The sequence below is a fragment of the Netta rufina genome, assembly GCF_964035555.1.
Source record: "Netta rufina genome assembly, chromosome: 16".
NCBI classification, from domain to species: Eukaryota; Metazoa; Chordata; class Aves; order Anseriformes; family Anatidae; genus Netta; species Netta rufina.
In genome coordinates, this window is record NC_140140.1 from 16,316,775 (window position 1) to 16,339,115 (window position 22,341).

Genomic DNA, 22,341 nt, shown 5'->3' on the forward strand with positions numbered 1-22,341 from the left:
CCCCCCCTGTGCTGAGGGTGCACAGCTACACCTTGGTGCTGAACCTGCCAGGATTCTTCCCTCGTATAATCAAATACATTTAAATCACACCACGAGGAAGCAAGGAGAACATAAATTTCTCTTGGAGCTGGGAACATCTCCAGCTGCAGAGCCGGAATTAAGTTCCATTTCCAGCTGATTTTCTGCCGCCACAGCAGGATGATGAACTGACAATAAGTCTTCTGTGCACTGGCCCAGCAGAAGGAGGAAAGGGGAGAGCCAAGCGTCCTCGCATCTCGTGCACACTTGGAAGATTTCATTTTCCTCCTCAATTTTAATTCATCAGTGAAAAGGACCAGACCAGATGCTGTCTGCTATTGCAGCCACACAGCCCTGATGAGCCCCTGCGTGTCTGAAACGGAGAGGAGGGCAGGGTGCTCACACGCTGAACGAGAGCAGAGCCAGCGGCTCCCCGGCTATCTGGATGCTGGCGCTCGCTGCATAAATCGCTCTGTTATCTGCATGGCTGCTATTTCTCTAAAATAGCTCACAACTCCCTTGCAGGGTTCCTGTTCCAGGGGAACATGCCCAGGGACTTGCTCTCAAGGATGAAGCATTCCTTATCTCCATTCATGCCAGGTTTTCTGCCTGCTATTTTATTTTACATACGCCACCCATCCTGCTCTGTGGGCACCCGCAACAGGAGATGCAGTGGCCGCTTCCAGAGCAGCAGGGTGCAGGCCCACCTGGGAACACGGCTCCTGCACCCCTGGGACAGGTGTGTGCATTTCCCCTGGCCACGGGTGCACAGGTTGAAATGAAGCTGCACCTTCTGCTTACAGCATCCAAAATATAACAGATCAGCTGCTGGGGTGCTGGGAGTCACCTCATGAATTATGCTGAAGTCCAGACTCAGACTCAGAGCTGGCCGAGAGGAAGAGGACAAAGAGGTGCCATTAGTGGGAACTGGGTGGCACCCAAAGGGCACTAAGTGAGGCAGGGATCCTGGAGGCAGGGGGCAGCTGCCCCTGCCCCTCAGCACTCTCTTGGTTTGCTCTTTGTGCCAGGGGTCCTGCGAGCACCCGGCACATCCAGGAGAGCTGGGGGCGAAGGCAGGCACAGCCCTGCGGGCGGGGGCAAGCCTGTGTGCCCGCGGCTGCCTCGCACCCTGCACTCTGGGGAGCGCACCGGGCTGCTCGTCTCTCTGACGGGCAGAGTAAATACCCTGCACACTGATAGCGAGCTCAGTTCTGATACTTGCTTAGAGACTTGACAATCCCTGTATAAAAGGATTTCCTTCCACAGCTGAAGTTTGACATTCCTGCATTATTAGATTATTTGCAAAGGTCTGCCTGCGCTGCAGGAAAACAATGCTACCAACATCCAAAATTACAACCTTCTCCTCCACAAATCATCCAAGAGGCAATAAGCCAGGGAGACAGCGCGCGCTTGGAGCGGGCAGATGTTAAAAAGGAGCGAGGGGAGGAGGGCAGGGCAGGGTCAGCGCTCGGGTGGGCGAGCACCACTGCAGTGCCTGTAAGGCAGCAGCCCCAGGAGGTCGGGGGGGGCACCCAGGAAGGTGAGGGGGGGGCTGGGGTCCGGTGCTGCCGCTGCCCCCGTGCCCTGCCCCACAGAGGGAGAGCATCCCCGCAGCAGCAAGCAGCAGCACCAGCACCAAGCAAGGGCTGCAGGGAGTCACAGGTCTCTGCCCAGAGCTGCCCCCACGCTAGGCAGGATTACCCAAAGTATAAAATTCAGGAGAAAATTACTTGGAAAGAATTATTACTTTAGAGAACAATTCGTGCTCATTTCCAGTCCATTAACTCCTTCCTCCTCTGCAAAACCCACCATCAGTTTCCCAATGGAGAGAAGCGCTGTCACAGCTGTCAATCATTTCTGCAATGGTTCCCTGTCCCCAAACCATTGTTTAAAGGACCAAAAAAAAAAAAAAGGTGAAGGGAAAACCAAAACACCCTTTTCCCCTCCTTATTATTGACTGTTATAAGAGAAAAGCAGTTCCTGAAATCCAGGTCTCATAAAAAATTTTTAAAAAATCAATAACTTTAGTGACTTATTTGTGCTGCTGAAGGTTTGTTTCCCAATTTTGACAGTGTCTCTTCGTATTTAGTGTCACCTGGGTCTCTCCACCAGGATGTCAAGAGAGATTCCTCAGCCGTGATTTGCACTCGTCTCTCCCCGTTTAGAGCGGCTCAGGTGGGAGCGGAGCTGAAGATGGATCCAGACGCGCCGCGGGGCCCCTGCCAGCTCCTGCTGCTCCCCCCCAGGGAAGCCACGGGCTCTGCAGCTGGGGCTCGGACCCCCCCGGTGCCACCATCAGGGGCTGCAGCCCCATCACAGCCATGGGGCCGGCACCCAGGGGCTCTTCCCAGCCAGCCGCCCCCGTTGCCTCCTGCTCACCCACCCCCAGCCCCAGCCCCTGCCCGCTGAGGACGCAGCGCTGGGCGCTCAGCATCCCTCCCGCAGGGGCTGCGGGGATGGGGGGTGCAGAGCTGCTGCGGCAGAGCGCCCACCCTCCCCTTCCATTTGGGCTGCGAGTTTCCTGCCTCCCCATCACCAGAGTGCCTCATCAATCACGTTCCTTCTAATTAACTTCTAATTTACCTCTTTAGTCAAATCTGTTTACAATCAGAGACAAGAAAACCCAGCCCAGCGCCGTGCGATGCGGATCGCTTCCTCCCCCCTCGCGCTCGGCTGCCCCCGCACCGCGGCCCCGCATCGCCCAGCGGGGTCCAGCTCAGGGCCCGAGCCCATCCCTGACCAAGGCTGCCCACCGCAGCGTCCCTGTGCCAGGGGACCCCAGCAAAACGCAAGCCCCAGTGCCCAGCCCCAGGCCCCAAGGGGGACACGGGGGCTCCACGCACCTGCCTGGGGCTCGGAGGTGCAGATGAAGCCGCCTGGTGGGGACACGTTTGGGGCCACCTCCCATCGCTGCAGTGGGGACGTGCTCGGGGCCGCCTCCAGCAGCTCGGGGGCTGCTCGGCCTCCCCCCCTCCCGGTAAGCGCATCCAACCCCAAAGCCAACAACCACGATGCTGCCCCCAAACTTCAACCCCTGGTCAAAAATATCAGAAGCTAAGCCAGGGAACAAACCCTACTTTCTACAACCCACCGATAAGAAAACCTGTTGTTAGTTCAACCCTTTAATCCTCCCCCAGTTCCAATAACCGCATTTTTCACAGCTGCTCAGGCTCCCGGTGCCGGTCTTCATACCTCCAAGGCGTTTCTGTACTGCTCAACATGGCAGCAAAAATGAGCTGGCCTGCAGCAGCAGCAGCACATTTAGCTGAATAATTATCTTAATTAATAACAGAGGGCCCAGGTGGGCACCCAGCCCATCCGAAGACCAAGCCAGAGGACCCGGCTCCTCGCAGCAGGGCTGTGCCCAGGGCACGTGTGTGGCAGCCCCAGCCCCTGCCACCGCCCTGCAGCAGAGGATGGAGGCGAGCTCCCTGCCCCAGGCACTGCGCAGGGGGCACTGCGAGGCTGTCCTGCTTTGCTGGGGGGGTTTTATGAGACTGGGGGTTTCACACGTCCCAGAGGCAGGGCACTGCCTCCAGACCCTGTGGCACGCAGAGATCTCCAGGCAGAGGATCCTAACGTGTGTGCAGCGGGGCTCCTCGCTTCTGAAATACTTAGGAGATTAGGAGGAGAGAATTCATCATCTGTCTTGTAAAAGCCTGACTTGTAATAACAAGCTCTGTGCTAATTCCTCAGCAACATCTGGAACATCCTTATCTATCAGGAGAGAGACACAAAGACTGCGTCGTGCTCAGGTAAGCACTGGCATTTTGGCTTTTCATAATCCCCTCCAACGTCTCTCCATCAGCTCAGGGAGAAAAAGAGCTACAGAAAGCACCCTGCCACGGCGGGCCCGTGCTGCTGCTGTGAGCCGGCTGCGCCAAGCCCCAGGCAAGGGACAAAGGCAGCACCGGGCCAGCAGGACAGGGCTGCCAGGGCAGGGGCAGGGGGAGCCTCCCCGCACACCCAGAGCCGTTGTCTCGGAGCAAGCAGGCGGCGCCGCCAAAGCCCAGGGCTGGCCCCTGGCACCAGGGTGCTGCTGAGCCCCTGCACCCGCAGGCAGCTCCCCGCATCTCAAGGTGCACACCGAGCTAACCCACCGCAGCTCCAGCTCCGATTCTTTCAGTGAACTACCCAGAGACTTACAGGCTTTGGTGAAGCACTTTGAAGAGCTCACAAATTACAAAAGGGGGGAAAAAAAACCCACAATCAAAGAAAAGCTGCCTTCTAAAGCAGGAACATTCATTACAAGCAGCCTAAGCTTCCTCCGGCAGCGCTGCTCCTGGGAAGCTGGCGGTCCAGCCACTGGAGCAGGGAATTATTTTCAGCCCAGTCTCCATATTTAGTAACTCAGCTACGACATCTAGAATGGAAAATATTAAAGGAAGAGAAATTTACTTCCAGAAAGCAAAACTCCAGCCAGAGCAGTACAGGGGAGGCGTTTTCACTCCTGCCAGAGCCACGGCTGGAGAGCAGAGCCCAGCGCTGAGCGTGCACAGCACCAGGCCTGCCAGCACCTCACGGCGTGCAGCAGCCGGGCACACACACACACAGCAAAATGACCTCACCCATGTTAAAGATGGAATATTTGGATTTAAAACAAAAAGCATAACACAAAACCTTAGCTTGTACTCAAGTAGATTCTATTACTATTTTCAAGAACCTTCCCTACCTCCCCCCTCCAATATGTGCTCCCCTACTTTACTAAATTGCTTCACGTTCATTAAGTTCTTCCTTCTATTCTGCCTCCAAACACCTTGTTTGTGTCACCTCCCTTTCTCCTCTGCTTTTCAAATGCAGGTGTGCAGTGGGACAAGGAACTTGCCGGGAGGAAGACCCCACGACCAGCTTTGAGTCCAAGTGCACTGCCCATGGTGTGGAAGGGAAGAAGTCCAAGATTCGTGTAAAGTCAAAAACTAAAAGAGGGGGGGGAATGGACAAGGGGGTAGGCGGTGAAAATAATTTAAGAAAAGAAATGAGGAATTCAAACAAAGCTTGAAAAAGTGTTTTTGCACGTTCCTTTAGCTGCTGTAACCACAACTTCCACGCCGATCCCCCGAACAACTGCATTTGATGCCACCCAGGCCAGCAGTGCCTGCTGCAGTCATGATTGAAGGCAGCCTTTAAGCTTCCCTGACAATGCATTTTTCTTGGAGATAAAAAATGAATGCTGCCAGCATGCAAATCTCTCTAAATTAGGCAGGGCCCAGCTTACTGGAGCTGTGATGTTTTGTGATGACAATCATTAACTTTAGCAGAAGAAAAAAGGATGCAGGAAAATCGTCTGAGCCTCGTCTGAGCCACCTCCCGTCCCAGCTGGGAGTCCCTGCTCGGGGAAGCGGTGGGATTCGGCAGGCTGGCATTTGAAATTACACTGCAAGTGCAGAAGGGCAACAGAAAAATGAGCTGTGGCCTGTTTCATTGCAATCAATAAGTCAGTCAGAGGCAAATCACTTGTGTCTTTCTGCAGCTCCCACAGTGCACCTGGAAGAGCTGGCATTAGTGGGGCTTTCCCCTTTCTATTGGTGGACTTAGTGCTGCTATAAAAGCCAGACTCCCAGTTCAAGACTCAGAATACTGATTTTCTGTAGAACACGCACAGCCAAGTCCTGAAGCAGACTGTGAAAAGAAAAGTTGATGGCATTTGGGTGTTTTAGGGACCACTTACCTTCCCCACTCGTTTTGAGTGGAACCTGGACAGAACCTTCCCGATGTCCCCTTCAGGAGGGGTGAGAGCTGACCAACCTGTGCCAAAACTTGCCTTTGCTTCTGACTCACCCTGGGGAAGACTTAGCAGGAATCATTAAAAGTGGTTGTAGTTCCTGGTTTTTGCTCTGGCAGAAACCAGCAACCCGCTGAAGAACAGCTGAACTGGACACACACCAACCCAACTCCTCCACCTCCCCATGAAGCGGGCTGTATGTTTGCCTTAGTGCACTGGGCTGGAGTAACACGCTACAGTTGTCTTGAGCTATCTGTGCTTCCTTCTTTACCCTGCTTCTAAGCATCACACTGTCATATTGTTTTGTGCTCTGATCATTGCTGTTGGACTTTGGGAAAAAAATGAAAACATCTTTGAGATACCCTACTGCAAGGTAAGCACCTACAGTCACACTCATAGTAGGACTTAAATAACAAACAAAGAATTAAAAAAAAAAAGCAAACTATATTTAATATCTCCAAAATCCCATTTAGAATAGTTTCATAGAAACATTGTTTTTATCGTGCAATCAGGGCTGGAAGAGGGCAGCAAAAGAAGAGAGCCAGACGCTGCATCCTCCTAGGGAAACACAGAATTCAGCCGCCAAGTCCTCAGAAATTCTCCAGCAGGTCCATGATCCGCTTCTGCTCACTCTCCCGAAACTCCTGGTTCTTCCCATCCCCGATGTTCTCTGCATACTCTGTGGGAGAGAAAGCAGACAGGCAGAAAAACAGATGTTGAGTAAGACACTAATGACCAATGGCCAACTTCTCTTACAGAGGTACCACAGCAGAATCTAAATCTGTGTCCACTGCCAACAACTGCATGGGAATTTATGCAAGGAGCACTGATGGATTTTTTCCCCCAATCTCCAGGGTTAAAGCTTTGCATAATAAACACCTACTGACCCCTCATTAACATTTTGTAGCAAACAGACTACAGCAAAAACATGCTGCTCTCATCATGAAGCACCACGAGAAGCAAGCAGACACTCACCGTTACCCTTTCCCCAGAGTCTGACCATGACAAGAGCTGACGGCGTTCTTCCCAGCCCCTGCACAGGAGGAGCCCCCTGGCAGCTGTTTAGACTGCAGAGCTGGAGCACTCACCACTTTCAGCCCAAGAAACTCGGAACAGCTCTGGACATCAGTAGCTTTCCAGGTCTCCTTTACCACCATGCATCATCAGGACCAGGAAGGTCAGGCAGGAGCCAATACACAGCTGTTACACTGCCCTAACTTTAGGTTTAACGTGTCTGTTTCCCAAGCACCCTGAATTGGGATTTTTGTAAAGCTAGTAAAGTGGAGATCATTCCTGAATCTACAAGTGCTTTTAATCCATATGGAAGGAAACACACCAATTAAGATTTCACTACAAAGCAAACTCCCTGTCTTCAACTAGACCCCAATCAAGGTCTTGCTTATCCATGCACGTGGCCAAACACTGCACAACAGAGATTCCCTCTGCAGCTCTCCTTCCTGACATTCGTTTCAAGCTGGCAGCTCTCATTCCCTTGCAACCTTGCTCCTTCCTGCTAACAGAACCTACATATTCAAAGATGGCTTAAAAAGAAAAACTAAAAAGCAGATTCTGAGCTGCAAAAGCAAGGACCTGAACAAATCTTTGTAAATCAGGAGCAGACTGCTTGGTTAGACAGTGCTTTCCAGCCTCCGCCTTCTCTCATTCTTTCCCTTCTTCCTAAACAAACAGAACAGCTTGTATTCAGCATCTGAATAGTAACTTGCTGTAGAAAGTTTGCTTTAATATTTATACGTTCAGCACTGCTACATGCCTCTGAGCTCCATCAAAGCCTTTATTATAAGAGCACTGAAAGGAGTGGGGACAGGGAGAAGTTAGCTGATGTGGGAGTCTCCCCCCATGTGTGTACTCTCTCTCTCTCTCTCTCCATGTACAAAAAGCAGAATTCTTTGCCAAGGCCTCTGGGAGAAATCCTTTTAATATTTATGAACTGCTACAGTACCCGTAACAAGAGCAGGTGGAAAACACCAAGGTTTGCTGCAAGTCAACCTGTCTGCCTCGCAGTCCTGGAGAAGGGGGACGAGCGCAGGGAATTCTTCCTTCAGAGGGTGGAAAAGCTTCTCCCCCACACGGATCGCAGGCAGCAGCGAGCTCGTGGAGCTGCTCGTTGCAGCTGCTGGAGCTGCTGGGAGCGCTCGGTGAGCCACCTGCACAGCAGCTAGCTGCAGAAGGGCAGGGCCCCGGGGGCAAAGGGCTGCATGGCAGGGACCGTAACCGGTGTCCTCCTCTGCTGGAGGCCAAACGCAGCGCGGCAGACACAGGGTTACTTTCCCAGGAAAACAAGCTGCAGAGCTCAGGTGTTTAGCTCAGGTTCTCCTGTCCCCTTCGGGCAGTATCAGAGCGCTTTCTGTCGAACAGCCTTGGCCCCCCCGGGGGAGCACGGCGAGGAGCAGGCTCTGTCCCCAAACGAGACCTTTCCTGTGCTTTGTCAGACTAAGTGCCTCTGAAACAGATGCAGCGACTGCAACCGCCTTTGTTTATTGCAGCCCAAGGGCAACGCTTTCCTGGCTGCCACTACATCCTGACAGCTCCGAGCACCCAAGCGAAAGGAAAGGAGGGACTCCTCCAGCTGCTGCCTGCTGGCACAGCCCTGAGGGTCCCAGGGGCTGCACCCTGCGGGCAGGGCTCTGCATGGTGGTTGCAGGCAGGGGGCTGGTTTTGCCCACCAGGCACCAAGGGCCTGAACCACAGCACAAGCGGTGGAGCTGCCACTAACGCCACTGCCCCTCTATTGTCCCAGTAAGACAGCAAAAACAAGCCATGAGGAATTCCTCTCTTCTTTTGCAAAAGCTCAGCATTTTTCCTCCTAAATATTTAGGTTTCTTAAGACTAAAAACCCCACGACTCCCATGGCAGACTGTTTACTGGGCTACCAACAGTTGTTAATGTTAATTTGAAAAGACCAGATAAAGCCCCCAGAACCAGGTTTAAAAAAAAAAAAACATTATCCAATGAGATTTTACGTATTTACTTTCTTATTTAAAATTCTACCGCTTCAGTGAGACAGCAAAAATCAAACGTGGGCTCCCTCTGCCAACAGTTAAACAGAGCTTACACGTTTCTGTAGCTACACAAAGGGAAGGGACCTAAGATTGGTTTCTGCTTCATTAGACAAAATACAATGGTTACAGAACAGTAAAAATCAATAGGGAAATATTGAAGCTTGTAATGGATATTGGAAGCCATAAAGCCTGCACATACCGAGGGACCACAAACGCCAAATTTAGCATCGTCCTTAAAACACACTTACCTTCCCTTTGTGATTACACACGCTAACGGGTTTGGCTCGGCGTTCGGTGGGTGTCCCACCCAGCACCTCCCTGACGCGCCCACTACCCAGCCTAAGCCCAAGGCTTAACCAGGCCTCGCGTGCCCGTGCCGGGCAAGGAGCCTCAGGGCCAGCCACACACCTCCAAGGCCTGCACTGAGCAGCGCTGCCTGGGGAGGTGTGTGCCTCGCTCCTTCGGCTGGGGCAGACGCAGACCAAACGCCCCCGCTGCAGGCACGGCCCCCAGACGGGAGCAGCCTCCCTGCAAAGCGCCCTCCCAGCCAGCGCCCAGCCGTGTTCTTCCTAAAAACAAGCCAACCGTCCCACTGCAAGCAGCGCCTGATCTGCAAGGAAGAGGAGCTGGGGGAGGACTGGTCAGCCTGCAGAAATGCATTTAATGAGCCTTTGGTTATTCCCTGCCCACTCCTCCCCCCCGAAAGTCCTGCCGTAAGGAAGCAGTCCTGCTTCCGCACTCGCATCGTAAATGATTCTGAGCAACCCCAAGGGATCCATCAGCTGTCAGGTTGCCAGAGAAACATGGAGAATATGTAGGCCATAAAAACCTAACTAAAAAACCAAGCACCTAATTAGTATGCGAAAATAGAAAATAAAAACTGAACAAGAGCAAAACACCGAAAAAAAAAGTAAAAATAAAGCAACCCTCAACCATCCTGAGAGCAGCCGGAAGCTGGATTAGGAATGGCTCAGCCAGTGCTGAAGGCTCCCAACATCTCAGTCACTCTGAATATAATCTCCTACGCTCTGCATGCCAGGTAATTTCAGAAATCCCCCAGTGGCCCACAGCCCACAGCCTACAGGCAGGCTTCCAGGGTCCAACACCAAACCAGTACCTCAGACAGGCAATGGAACAGCTCTTCTGGAGAGGCAAATGCTTATCTGTGGTGTAACTTGATAAAAGCTGGTGAATCCACACTGAGGAGATACTGGAACATAAGGGTGTAAGTCCTAACGAAGACTAAACATCACCAGCACAGACTGCAGGTGGGTTCTGTACTAGTCCTACCTGCCAGGAATCTTTTGGCATCCTGTTCCAGTGCTTCACGAGGGCCCACCAACAAATTCATTTCTGAAGCTATTGACAACTGTGAAGGCACAAGTCCCTAAAACTGACAAGTGTGACAGCCGGGGAAGAGCTGAAAGACAGCCGCAAATACTGTATCCATCACCTGTATTATTAACATGCCATTTAAGGTCTCCTTAGGAAGCGCACGTATCCCTGCTGGGACTCCTGAAATTGCTGTACAATCTGCACTTTCCATAAGCAGCTTGCAAGACATGATAAAGCCATAGAAAAAGTTTCACAATGCAAGTCACTGCCTGTGACAAAAAAATCAGATGAAATTTTAATGCAGCTGCCCTTCAGTTCAGGAAGGGAAGCTCAGTATGTAAATCAACACGCCACGGAAGCGAACATGAGGCGTGCGTGCAGACAAATCTCCCGGGTACCTGGGGCCCAGGTCAAGTGTGGGAATCTGAACACGGTCGCGTGTCACGTCCTAAGCTGCAAGTGGGCAGTTTGGAGGCAGGAATTGTTAAGTATCATAATTGAAAGCAGAAAAGACATCCTATCCAGTCCCACTCCCCTCCCCGTTCATCACCAGGCATCAGCTTGAACTTGCTGGGAAAGGACAAGGGCCAAAGATCGCCGATAGCCGCAGGTTGTCTCGGTGTCAGAAAATCACTCCGATTTCTTTATACCAGCTATCTTTCTCATCTCCTCTCTTTCCTGCATATGCGAAGGGAGAAAAACAACAGGATCCGCAAGGAAAAAAAAGGCTGCCTCTACCTCCCACTGTTGAAGGGAAAAAAGAAAAGGCCAGGAGCACATCATTGTTATTCCCTAGGAAAGCGGAGACATCAAAACAACGCAACCCAGAGCCCAGTACCCCAGAGATGCAGCTGACTTTCCTTCCTCTTCAGAAGAGAGAGCTCCTTACTCTTCACCGAGAGCAGCACAGCCTCTCAAGAGCAGACACGGCCCCACACAACCCTCTGCTAAAACAGGAGAGGCTTCTCCCAGGGCAGCAGATCAGCGCTGCTCCAGCCACGTCTCACAGCTCGGGGGGGCTGCGGGGGGAGTCCTGAGCCCTGTCCTCCCCTTCCCCTGTCCAATGGCTGCTTCTGCTGAAGGACAGCAGGCTCCAGATGAGAGCCACAGCTCAAATAAGCATTGCTCTAATTCAACATAAGCATTCAAAATAACAAGCAGTACTTTAGAACCAGGATTGCAAATCACAACAGCTACGTTTTAAAGCTACAGAGGATACTTTAATGCTATAATCCATATTAATCTGACACTAAGAGCAAGACAAATACACCGTGGATACTAATACGGTGCAGATGGTAAAGTACAGGACCATGTTAATGAAAGATGAGACTCCACTGTTCCTCCCTCTAGCATGCACATACACTTCCCTTAAATATTTACTCTAGTGTTAAAGTCAGCAGCAAGTCCCAGCCAGTCTGCAGCTGATGGCAACAAAGCGCTGTGGGGTTACGTGACAGCAGCCAACAGCGAGCATCCTCACCCCAAGGTGAGGCACGCCTCTTCTCCCAGCGATTCCAGCCCTGCCCAGATCTCAGAATATAACTGCTGCATGAAGCTGCTCATGAAGTCAAGGAGAATTACACACAAAGGCTCATCCTACCAGGTGATGACCATGCTGATCCTGGTAAAGAACGAGACGCGTAGGAATAGCTGAACTCACCCTTCAGAATGTGTCGAACAATTTTAATGGAGCTGCCCCTCATGTTCAGAATCTGATGAACTCTTTGACGAATCTGATCAGGGACAGGAAACAGAAGAAAGTCATCTTCAACAACAGAAAACCATGCACAACCCCACTTTTTGCAACTTTCTTTGAGGTGCAAGCAGAAACCCCAAGCACCACAAAACCCAACTCAGCCTTGCTAGCCCACAGTCCCAGAGCACCCACTTAAAAGCCTTCAGGAAGACATGTGGCACAGGTACATGTCACCACATAACGTCACAAATGTGTTGGTGACAGCAGAGCAGCAGTATTCTGCTTAGTTAGGAAAAGTCACCTGCTGCAGTCTGCGCCTTCGAGAGGCCTTCTGAGAGAACATCCTCTTCTGCTGCTCTCAGCAGTGGTACAAATTGGGCCTTTCCATTTCAAGCTGTGACCTTGCTTATGGCAGGCTGTGTGAGCTCAGTGATAACCATCAGCTTCTGTACCTACCGTTGCCCTCCCAACTGCTGTAAGTTCACGAAGTTGCATGGACACAAGCACAATAAGTTTCCTCCCAGAAAAGGAATTACGGAAAGAGAGGATTAAGAGGTAGTATCTGCAAGGATTTATTGCCTTGTTTGTATCATGGATGGAAACACAGGTGATCTGCCAACCTTGGATATAGCTTTACCTGGGGAACATTGGCATTACAGATCTCCGCCATGATGTAACAAATGAGCTGTAGAACAAAGAGACCAGCATCCAGGCGACGAAGATAGAATTCATCTTCCATGTCATCATCTATTATCTCTCCGCGACGTACCATGTCCTGGAAAGCAGTGCAAAGAAAAGGGTGTCGAGACCGGCTCTCAAAGTACTGCCCATTAGTAGTGGCAAAACACTGGTGATATTTGTGGTTTCTTAAATGCTTTGCTCCCCCAAAATATGAACATCCATCCATTTCTCACCAAAGAAATACTACTTTTAATAATTCATTTAAATTCACAAAACATTTCATTCAATTTTGAGCAAGGTTTTGCTGTTGCTGGTTGTGAAGTGTGTCCACCTGCAAACGTAAATATTAATGTAAACATACAAACTGCACTCCTAAACTGAGTGATTACAGCCCGTGAATGTGAAACAAACCAGTGTTTTACTACTTGCAAGTTTTGTCAAAAGGGAACAAACCCCGTGTTCTCCTACTGGCCATCTGAGGGTGCTGGTAAGCAGTGCAGAACATGACTCCAGCCAGCTCAAAGACCTACCAGGCTTCCATCTCTAGCACCAGCTGACGAATGAGAAACCAGGTCTCAAAATTCTGCACAAGTGAAATTTTGCCATTCCCAGCCCTGACCTTCCAACAGCATTTGGCAGGAAGCCTGAGAGGGCCAAGCCTCCAGCTGCAGCACGCTGACAGGAGAGCTCCGGTTCCTGGGGCAATGGCTGAGGGCTCTTGCTGCTTCTCCAAACACTGCCAGAACTTTCTCAGAACGGTGTTTCACCAGAGAGACCTGCCCAAACGGAGCCCAAAGGCAGAATGCAAGAGGCCATTGCACCCTTCTGGTTCGGACAGAGCACTTTGTTCAAAGCACTGGCAAGAACAGCCTGGCAATAAATTCTGATCAGTTTTGTCTGGGGAAAGGCCCACTCCACCCAGAGTGAGCCCACCATTACTCTTCACGGAGACCAACAGAGCAGAATAACTGATGTCATGCATGACCTTTTGTGTTTTGGGGGTTTGTTTTTTGGTTTTGTTTTTAAATCAAGGAAACAGCTTGTCAGACCCTGCTAGCCTGCTGCAGCTCGGGTTACTCATTATGCAGCAGTGTGGCAGGTGGGCACACACCAGCAGAGCAATATTTTCTCATTAGAGCCATCACCAGCGAGCACGGTACCCGTAATGCTCACCGAGAAGCACTTGCTCCACACGCACATGCTCCAGGCGAACACACACAAGGTGACCAGCACCAAAGCTGATTTGAGCTACCACATTTTCCTGTTTTATCAAGCCAAAGCCTTTCATCTAATTATAGGTGGAGTATTTTAGGCACAAGAAGGAAAACTAATCCTGTACACTTCTCACTGGAGAGTGCAATAAATGCTCACTATACAGAAATCTGATTAAGTGACATAGAAATGCAGCTGTTTATTGCTGCCTCCCAAAAGTCAGAGAAGAAAGCACATGTAATGAAATACTTTTCCTTTCCTCCTAGGAATGTAGCTTGCCAATGAAAGAACAAGTTTAAAAAGCAATGCCTAATTACCAATGTCATAAGACAACCACATTGGCTACCCTGCAGGGTGCTTTAGCATCAGATCCTTCAGGCTCCAGTATCTGCAGAACTGTGATTTACTCCATGCTTCCAAAATCATGGGCACAGGCATGACTGCACAAAGCTTGCGTGCAAGCTCCTGCCAGTAAAAAGAAATCCGATTTTGTGCAAGGAACAACATTCCCCACCCTACATCAATGCCAAATTAAATGAATCTGGTCAAATCTGGTCTCTAAAAGTAACCATTGCACCTGGCAAGCCAGAGATCGGCAGCTACTCACTGAAATAGCCAAAAACCTCATGTGAGAAAAAAAAGACAAGTCACTCAATTCCCAGAACTCGGTGTTAAATTCCTGAACAGAAAAATATCAACAGGCAAGGATTTTGAATCGCCAGAGCAGGAAACAAAGACCATTCCTGTTCTGTATTCTGATCCAAGCACGGTGATCACAGGAGCAGGATCCAGGCAACTGTCGTCTTGATTACACAGCGAAGGCAGCAGTTACAACAGCCCCTCTCAGCACAGAAGCGAGATTATTTTGCACCAGTGAATTAAGCAGATACAAATTAGAAGACAAATACAGTCTTAGGTACCTTTTCATACCCCTTTTTTTAAACAAAAAAAAAAAAAACAAAACAAAACTTTAAATGCTAATCTGCCTCCCAGTACAGTACCAAGCAGCCACCTTTCCACTTTGTCTCTCTTTCAAAGCTGTCAAGTTGCTAACCTCCAAATGAGCACTCAGATGCCATTTCTAATCTGCCAACAATATGTGCTGAGATGCCCCTTGCTGATGGGAGAAGACAGCGATGAGATGGGCTTCTGTGAAGCTAAAATGAGCTTCTCTCGCACTAATGAGGCAGGACTGACAGGCTTCAAGGTGTCAAGCAAAGACCTAAACCTAGAGATACGGATCTGCCGATCTGTGCCAGAGACCACATCTGCTCCACAGCCACCGGACCGGGGCCCAGAAGATTCTCTGCATCCTCCTTCCTTACATCTTATTCACCTCTCCCAGCAAAACCCAGCGAGGCAGTGCTTCTAGCAGGAAAGTTCAAAGCTCACCCCAGCCTGCTGGCCATTTCCCAGGAAAGCTCCCAGCGCAGGCAGCCTGAACTGAAAAATCTGCACATGCTCCCGTGACCTCCGGTGTGCTCTTTCCACGGGGCACTGACACCTCCCCGGCCACCACCAGCTCCTGCTTTCAGTACAGGTCCAGGCAATTCACCCGTCACTCTGACCTGGACCCAAACGCTGGGCTAATACCAGGCAGGAGCCGCTAGGAGTTCCACCTCTCCCTTTCAAGGATGGAATCACTTAACTGTAGCACAATTAGCATGTAATTTGTAAGTCATTATAGCGCAAAGTATCTGCTGAGAATATTTTACTGAATAAACCCGTGAGCATCATTTTCCACTGAACTATAAAAATATTAAACCATCCTCGTCTTCTCCTGCCATTTTTAGGGATCGCTAAGGCTATTGCTGCCGCCTATAATTATGCCTCATTTTAGAGGGAGTTGAAAGCCACAGTTTTGCACCTTTTCCTACAGAAAGGATTAAAGAATTTGAGGCAGGGACAAGATCCTTACTGGGTTTCATTACCTAAAAACTCTGAGAAAAGTGCTAAGACAGGCACCAGGTGTTAGAGACAAATGCTCGCATGGACTTTGCTCCTGGGTTTCAGGTAGCAATCAGGGTAATCATGAAGTTATCACCTCTGATCACTTCTGAACAGATCCCACAGCAGCAAATGGCTGGTTAACACTGAGACGAAGGGAGGCTCTCCCTCTGGACCATATCCTCTTTCATTGTCCAGATTCACAGTGCAGCTTCATAACAATTGTTCTTCTTCAGAAACAGCTGGCTTAAGAAATCCCTCCCTTCCCTTCTGTTCTCAACTATTTCCACGCCTTCACTGCCACAGTCTGAAGGGCTGAGCTATAAACCAGATCACAAAAATAAGCTAAGCTAAAAGAAAAAAAGAAAAAAAAAAAAAAGGAAAAGAACTGCAAGAGCAGGAGCTTCTTATGCCAGCTGCACTACTAAAGATAAAACTTCAGGTATGATACCTTCAATCATTCTTTGTGTAATCATGTTTCCACTTCTTGTAATGCCAGACTTACACCAGGATACTCTGTCCATCAGACTTGAATCTCTCTTTTCAGTATAGGCTGAACCTGTACAAATTCATCAGGTATCTTTTTTTCCTTTGGGGCAGGGAGAAAGGAAAGGATTCGTATTCCAGATTTTTTTGGGTACTGTGCCCTCCACCGCAAGAGGAAGGTCAAAACCCCCCGGGTGACAAAGCTCAGCTTCTAAAGGACCAAGCGTTCAAACCATCCACTTCAATGATTCATGTGCAACAACTACAAACGTTAAAGCAGCCATAGATCCTGTCAAAGCTAGATAATTCCCTGACCTGACAGGCACAATGATGGCTTTTGCCTGCTTCTCCGTGAGGGAACTGCTTGAGCCACTTCAGATCTCAGCAGACCGTTTCCCACTGACCATTTTAGGATGCTAAAAAGCAAAGCAATCAGTAACTCCAGAAGTGTTGAGGCTTGTTCCTTGCTTGGAATGTCGTATTTCATACACTGTGCCCAATGCTCTAACCTGCTGGGAGATAAAGCAAGAAGTAGTAGCGCGGTGACACGCTTAATATCATCTGTGCTGCCTAGAGATGATCGGGATTGCACTTGGACAAATTCCTAGTCCAGCCCTGTCCAGATTTCTAACCTCCTAATCTTTACTACCAGGCTCAGAACAGCTCTGCTTTGAAAAACCAACGTCCTTCACATGCAAAGTACAAATCTGCTTCTCAGAGGTGACATGAGCAAATCTCGGAGAAATGCTTTGATATTTTCTGTTGAAATATATTGCAGAAGGTCAAAGCACATATGGGATGTTTCTGCCAAATCCTATTATTAGCACTAATAGGAGGAAGAACTGAGATCCGTTTATTCCAGCTATTCCAGCCTACAGAGCACTGCAGTGGGGCAAAAGCACACCGGCCTTCCAGAGGCAGGAGGAAAGTCTGAGTTCCTGTGCTTTCTCTTCTCGTTTATCAGTAAACATGAATGGGCTGTAATTAATTAAATTGCTTCTACACAAGCTTCTTCACACTCCAACTCCCTTCACCCCTGCTCTGTTGGCTGTTTGCTACAGGTGTTAATAATATTTAGAGCCAACTTCAAGACCTTTTTGATAACGGGTGAATACATACACTAGTTCCGCTCATTTAATGTAAGGGCTCTGTACAGCAGCTGCCCATACACCGAGATTTCAGCCAGAAAAATCAGCTCTGCTTTTTGATTTCTAACACCCACACACCAACACCGAAACCTAGAGAATAAATAATTTCTTGTTCTGTTTCGAGGTGGATGACTGGAGCGTGGAGGGATAGCAGGAAAGGGTAAAGGCTGTTTTTCTTCGGGCCACTGTTCATTTGTGAAGCTGCAGCTGTCCATATGGAGTCTGGATGCTGGCAGCAAAAGCAGCTCCATTCATCACTCCGCCTTTTGCCTTTTTGAGCAGCAGCAGCACCGCTGAGCTCTGATGCCCCCAAAATGTTTGGCAGCGCCTGGAGAAACAGCCTTGGCAGCAAGGGGACAGCTGTTTGTCGGGGCCCGGCAGGGGGCTGCAGCCCGGGCACGCTGAGCTCACCCGCGTGCGGGGACGGCGGCTGCAGCGATTACTCTCCGTCAGTGCTAATCAATCTCAGCCCCTCTTCAGCGCTGATACAGATAATCTTGTGGGAAGCGGGCCAAGCTCGCTAACAGCTCTGCAAGCTGCTTCCTGACTCCGACAGCTCATTCTCTTTCAAGAAGTCTGTTCCAGCTTCAGTTCCAAGAAAGTACTAGGTGGTACCCATGCTCATGTCATTCGAAACGTTCACTGCTGGTGTGCAGAAAGCACACAGACTTGGGCTGCAGCCTCATCTGTCTAATCCAAATAGAAGTTTTCTCACAGGTAATCAGAACTCCACAGACCAGGGTAGGAGGCCTCACACATTACCATGTAATTATCTGCATTTCGCTTCTCTCCATCCACCAAACCAAGCAAAATTTCAGACAAATAAAATTGAAGGTAACCCGACTGAGGCCCTCTTCGTAGGATTCACTAAGAGATGTCCAGAAGCACTTGCTGTACATAAGTTCTCACCCCATCTTATCTAAGGTACCAGAAGATGGAGAGTGGGGCAACAAAAGCTGAGAGAGAAGCCAGCACAGGTACGAAGGCCTGGCTCAGAACAGCGACCTGGCTGAGCCAGAAGCTTTGTGCAGATGCCATGCCTGTGCAGAAGCATCACAGACACGGGCTAGTACAACTTCAGCAATACATACATGTTTCTCTCCATCGATCTTCTTATCAGCTGCCTGCATTGCATCCAGATACTTAAAATACAGTTCCATCAGCCTATCAACCTGCAAGGACAGAAGAGAGAGACCTAAGCAAGAGAAAAAGAACAATGCCATCATCTTTAATCCTTCATGTTATGCTGTTTTTCTTCCAGCTGCAGTCTATGCAAAATACCAGGCAGTTCTGTCACTCCCAGGAAGGAATGCATTAGAATGATGGTACAAGTGTTGGACAGATGAGCATGCTCAGTCTGCATCTGAATGTAATCCCATGTCACAAGATGGTCTCATCAGCTCCAGCTAAAAGGAAGCAAAGAGACAGTCCCTAGCCCACTCGTTCTCCTGTGTTGTGGCTCTCCAGTTCTCCTGGTTTCTTAAATGGACTTTTCTATGCTGAATGTAGCCAAGCTTCTGCTACATTTAACAGACACGTCTAATACACAGTGGAGAGCAGGAGAACCCTGACAACCTAATTTCCTGTTACTAGAAAGGGTTTTTCTCCAATTGTTAGAGCGGGTTATGAAAAACACCTTTAAAACATACTAATGAGAAATACTGGTTCCTCTGTGTTTCTCAAGTGGTGGAATTTACAAATCCCCTGGGAATTATTGGTTTGCAGAAGCTGCTGTTTCTTTTTCACAGCTGTTTGATCTACCCACCACCATGTAAATATTTTGGAAAGAATTTCCCAGACTAAGCACCACTGAAGTGACGCATTGTAGGGGAGGAATGGGGAACGTTGAGTGTGTACTAATCCAACTCATACAATTTCTGCAAAAGAGCTTCACTAGAACAGACTGGCACCTTTCCATACTTCCCTGGTGCTACAGATCCAGCAATATGTGGTACACGATCAGCCCTCAGCAGCGAGGCACAACCCAGGACTACCAGCTGTGCGACAGCACCAGAAAACAAGAGTGCATACGATGGAGGAGGCCAAGCACTAAAGGCACCACCAGCCCTCCAGTGTGTAGACAACAACAGGAACGAGAGAAGGATGGTGTGAGTGTGCAGGTCCCTACAGACAGGCACCGTAGCTGCTTTTTAGTAACTCAGTAAGTGCACGCAGGCACCCTGCCATCATCAAGCGTCCTCTGAGTCCAGCAGCCCAGAGACTGCAGACACACGTCCCGCACACTCACCTTCTCACTGTCATTCTCTGTGAATTTATTCAGCAACCGTGTCCTCTGCTGCCCTCTCAGGTTTCGCAGAAGGGAGGCCAGGATGGAACAGACATGTTCTAGAGGAACAAAATGAAAATTGCACGCTGAGATCAGAAACAGGAGCTTATACTCTCTGTAACATGCCATTAAATTTACTACCACCACTCCGGCACGTAGCTGCCGATAAGAAGAACCCAGGTTCCTGCCAGCAGTGAGTGCAGGCAGAACAGCAGCAGAAGCAGCAAGCTGTGGCTGCAGGGAGCACAGGCAGCTCCTCTCCCACCACAACCAGGCCAGGAAGGCATCCCCAGACGTGCTGCACTACTCCTACTACACTGACCTTGCTTTTTGTCAGTGAACCTGAAAAAAGCGACTTACATAAAGCACAAATTCTGCTTTAGTTCAACTCGCCGGGCTTGCAGGCGCCCTAGCAGCACGCTGCTCTTTGTGGTCTCAAGCAGGGGCCAGCCCCCGCGGAGCACCCAGCACACCCAAGTGGAGTTCGGGCCGTTCTGTAACGGGGCCCAAGCTCTCTGCTCCCCGAGGCAAAGGAAACAAACCGATCTTCTCTAAAACTCCCCTTCTACACACAGAGGGTGCAATGTGCTTCCTTAAGCACAAATATTTGGCTTTCCTGGGCTGCAATGAAGTACAGAAGAAAGTGCTTCTCCTTAGGTCGTTTCCTCAGGAGGATTCGCCAGTTCTATGTGCATCTTATACAAAATACACACTCAGTTTTGAAACATTTCTCATCAAGTTCTCCAGTTACAACTCCCACACATCGGCTCCGTTTCGTTTTGCCAGCGAGCAACTTCCCGGGCAGGAGAAGGAACCGACCACTTCTGGAAACCCGAGGAGTCCGGGGAAGGAGCCCAGAGAAGGGCGTCCGCCTGCCTCCTGCCCTCCAGGAGGAGGAAGGGCCACAACCAGCACTCACCTGCACCCCACATCGCTCCTGCACGGGCATAGGAGATGCAGAGCTGTGAACCATTTGCAAAATGAACGCCAACATCAGAAACAATGCAGAGCATCAAGGAGTATACGGCTCTACTAATGGGAAATAAAACCCAGCAGCAAAGCACAAGGCAATGACAGAAGCACGGGTTTCTCTCCCTTGCCGAATCTTTTGGTGTTGCTTCCTGCCTGCAGGTCTGCGTTAAATATAGACCTTGCATTATAGATACTTAAATATATTTTAAATTGTAACTTCTCTCCTTTCCCTCGCTTTAATCTTGATGATTAAGACTGATGAAGAATAATGGACATAAAAATTTCCTCACCTACAGTGATGGGGAGGGGAGAGCAGTGTCAGGATTTTATGTTTTTGAGAGGAAAATACAACGCACGGAGGAAAGGGATCATCCCTGCCATCCAACCATTTAGCGTGCATTTCCACAGTGCTGCCTAGCCCGGAGCCACGAGAAGCCTAGATCAATTGCATCAGCCTACAAGAACAAGTGACATCTACGTGTTCGTATGGATCTGTCGCACTAACAGCCAGCAAACACTTCCACTGAAGGGCTGAAGGCACAGGGGCTGCTTGTCCAAGCCGTGGGTCTGCCCTCCCGGCAGCACAGGTTATCTGCACGCTACAGAAGGGCAGCGACAGAAGAGGAGAGACACGCGTCCACACGCGCCCACCCCCCCATTTCATTAGCTACTTACAAACGCAGCTTCCTTAGAAACAGATTTCTGCCTGAGGTGGTGTCAATTTTTCATGTACCAAAGAGATTGGGAGAGCTGCTGGCAGGAGGAGCAGAGGAGATAACAGGTTTATCTGGTGGCCGGCACCGCTCGGCTGCTCTGTCATTTCGACAGGCTAACATGGAGGTGAAGGATGGCTCCGGCTCCGGCACTGCATGCTCTTGCTGCAGAGAAACAGTTATTCCACACAAACAGCTCTGAATTAAGTGTCTTCATTAAAAAACACTGCGAGAGCCTCCAAAGTACTTGCCGGCTCCTATTTCTTAAGTATTAAAAAAAGATAGAATGAAGACTTTTTAAAATAAATCCCAACAGATACTCTGCTGTTACAGAAAGAAGGCAGAATCCTGTATTTCACACTGTTTATCCTTTTTTTTTTTTTTTTGAAGTGTTTAGGAGTGTTGACAGTATTTTAGTACTAATGTCCTCACCAATTTTATATATATATATATATATTTCAATATTCCTGCACTAGGAAATGCATTTCAGCCATTGTTTTTGCTTTGGTGCCCACGTGCAGAAGGTTATTTATTATACTGATAAAATCTTAGAAGCTACCGAGAAATCTAAACAAAGCGATGCAGGTTTTCTAAGAATGAGGTTATTCTTTACACACAGCATCACACAAAGCCCAGAAAACATCCATTTCCTGGTCAAAATGTTCCAAAAACGTTGTGCAGAAATATTCCTCAGCTGACTGATCAGGAAAATGCCTTTTTCTCGATCAGTTTCTTGATAACTCCCCGGTGTGGTTCCGTGCCCTCCCCCCAGATCACAGTTGTGCTGCACACAGCTGGCCCAGCGAGCACCGGCATCCACCTGCAGGAGCCAAAACCAGGGCAAGGCCTGGGGTAAGAGAAGTGCTACGGGAGAAGCGGCTGAGCCCATTTTCAGGGGATTAAACGTCCAGCTGCACTGCAGAAAGGAGAGGCGTTCGCTGGAAACACGTGTCTGTAGGCACGGGGACCTTGCCACGCTCCCACAGACTGCGCTGCTGCTCACCGCGCATCTGCAAATTTGTAGGAGTGCATAATCTGTGCGTGCTCTCGGTGTGATCTTCTCTGGAAGGGGATTAGTGGCTGGTGCTGCTCCGAGCCCTCAGA

The 22,341-nt window shown here is 49.6% G+C and overlaps 1 protein-coding gene across 1 annotated transcript in view; it reads right to left on the reverse strand.

Annotated features, from left to right (window-relative positions):
* Positions 1-6,164: 6,164 nt before the first annotated feature.
* Positions 6,165-22,341, reverse strand: part of CTNNBL1 (catenin beta like 1) — a 46,445-nt gene continuing 30,268 nt past the window's right edge. Inside the window, exons 12-16 of the mRNA XM_084296950.1 lie at positions 19,514-19,611; positions 18,357-18,437; positions 12,429-12,566; positions 11,756-11,828; positions 6,165-6,419 (exon numbers count right to left, since the gene is read on the reverse strand). Coding sequence (XP_084153076.1) covers positions 6,331-6,419; positions 11,756-11,828; positions 12,429-12,566; positions 18,357-18,437; positions 19,514-19,611 — 479 coding nt within the window. The 3' untranslated portion in view covers positions 6,165-6,330. The remainder of the gene's footprint in view (positions 6,420-11,755; positions 11,829-12,428; positions 12,567-18,356; positions 18,438-19,513; positions 19,612-22,341) is intronic.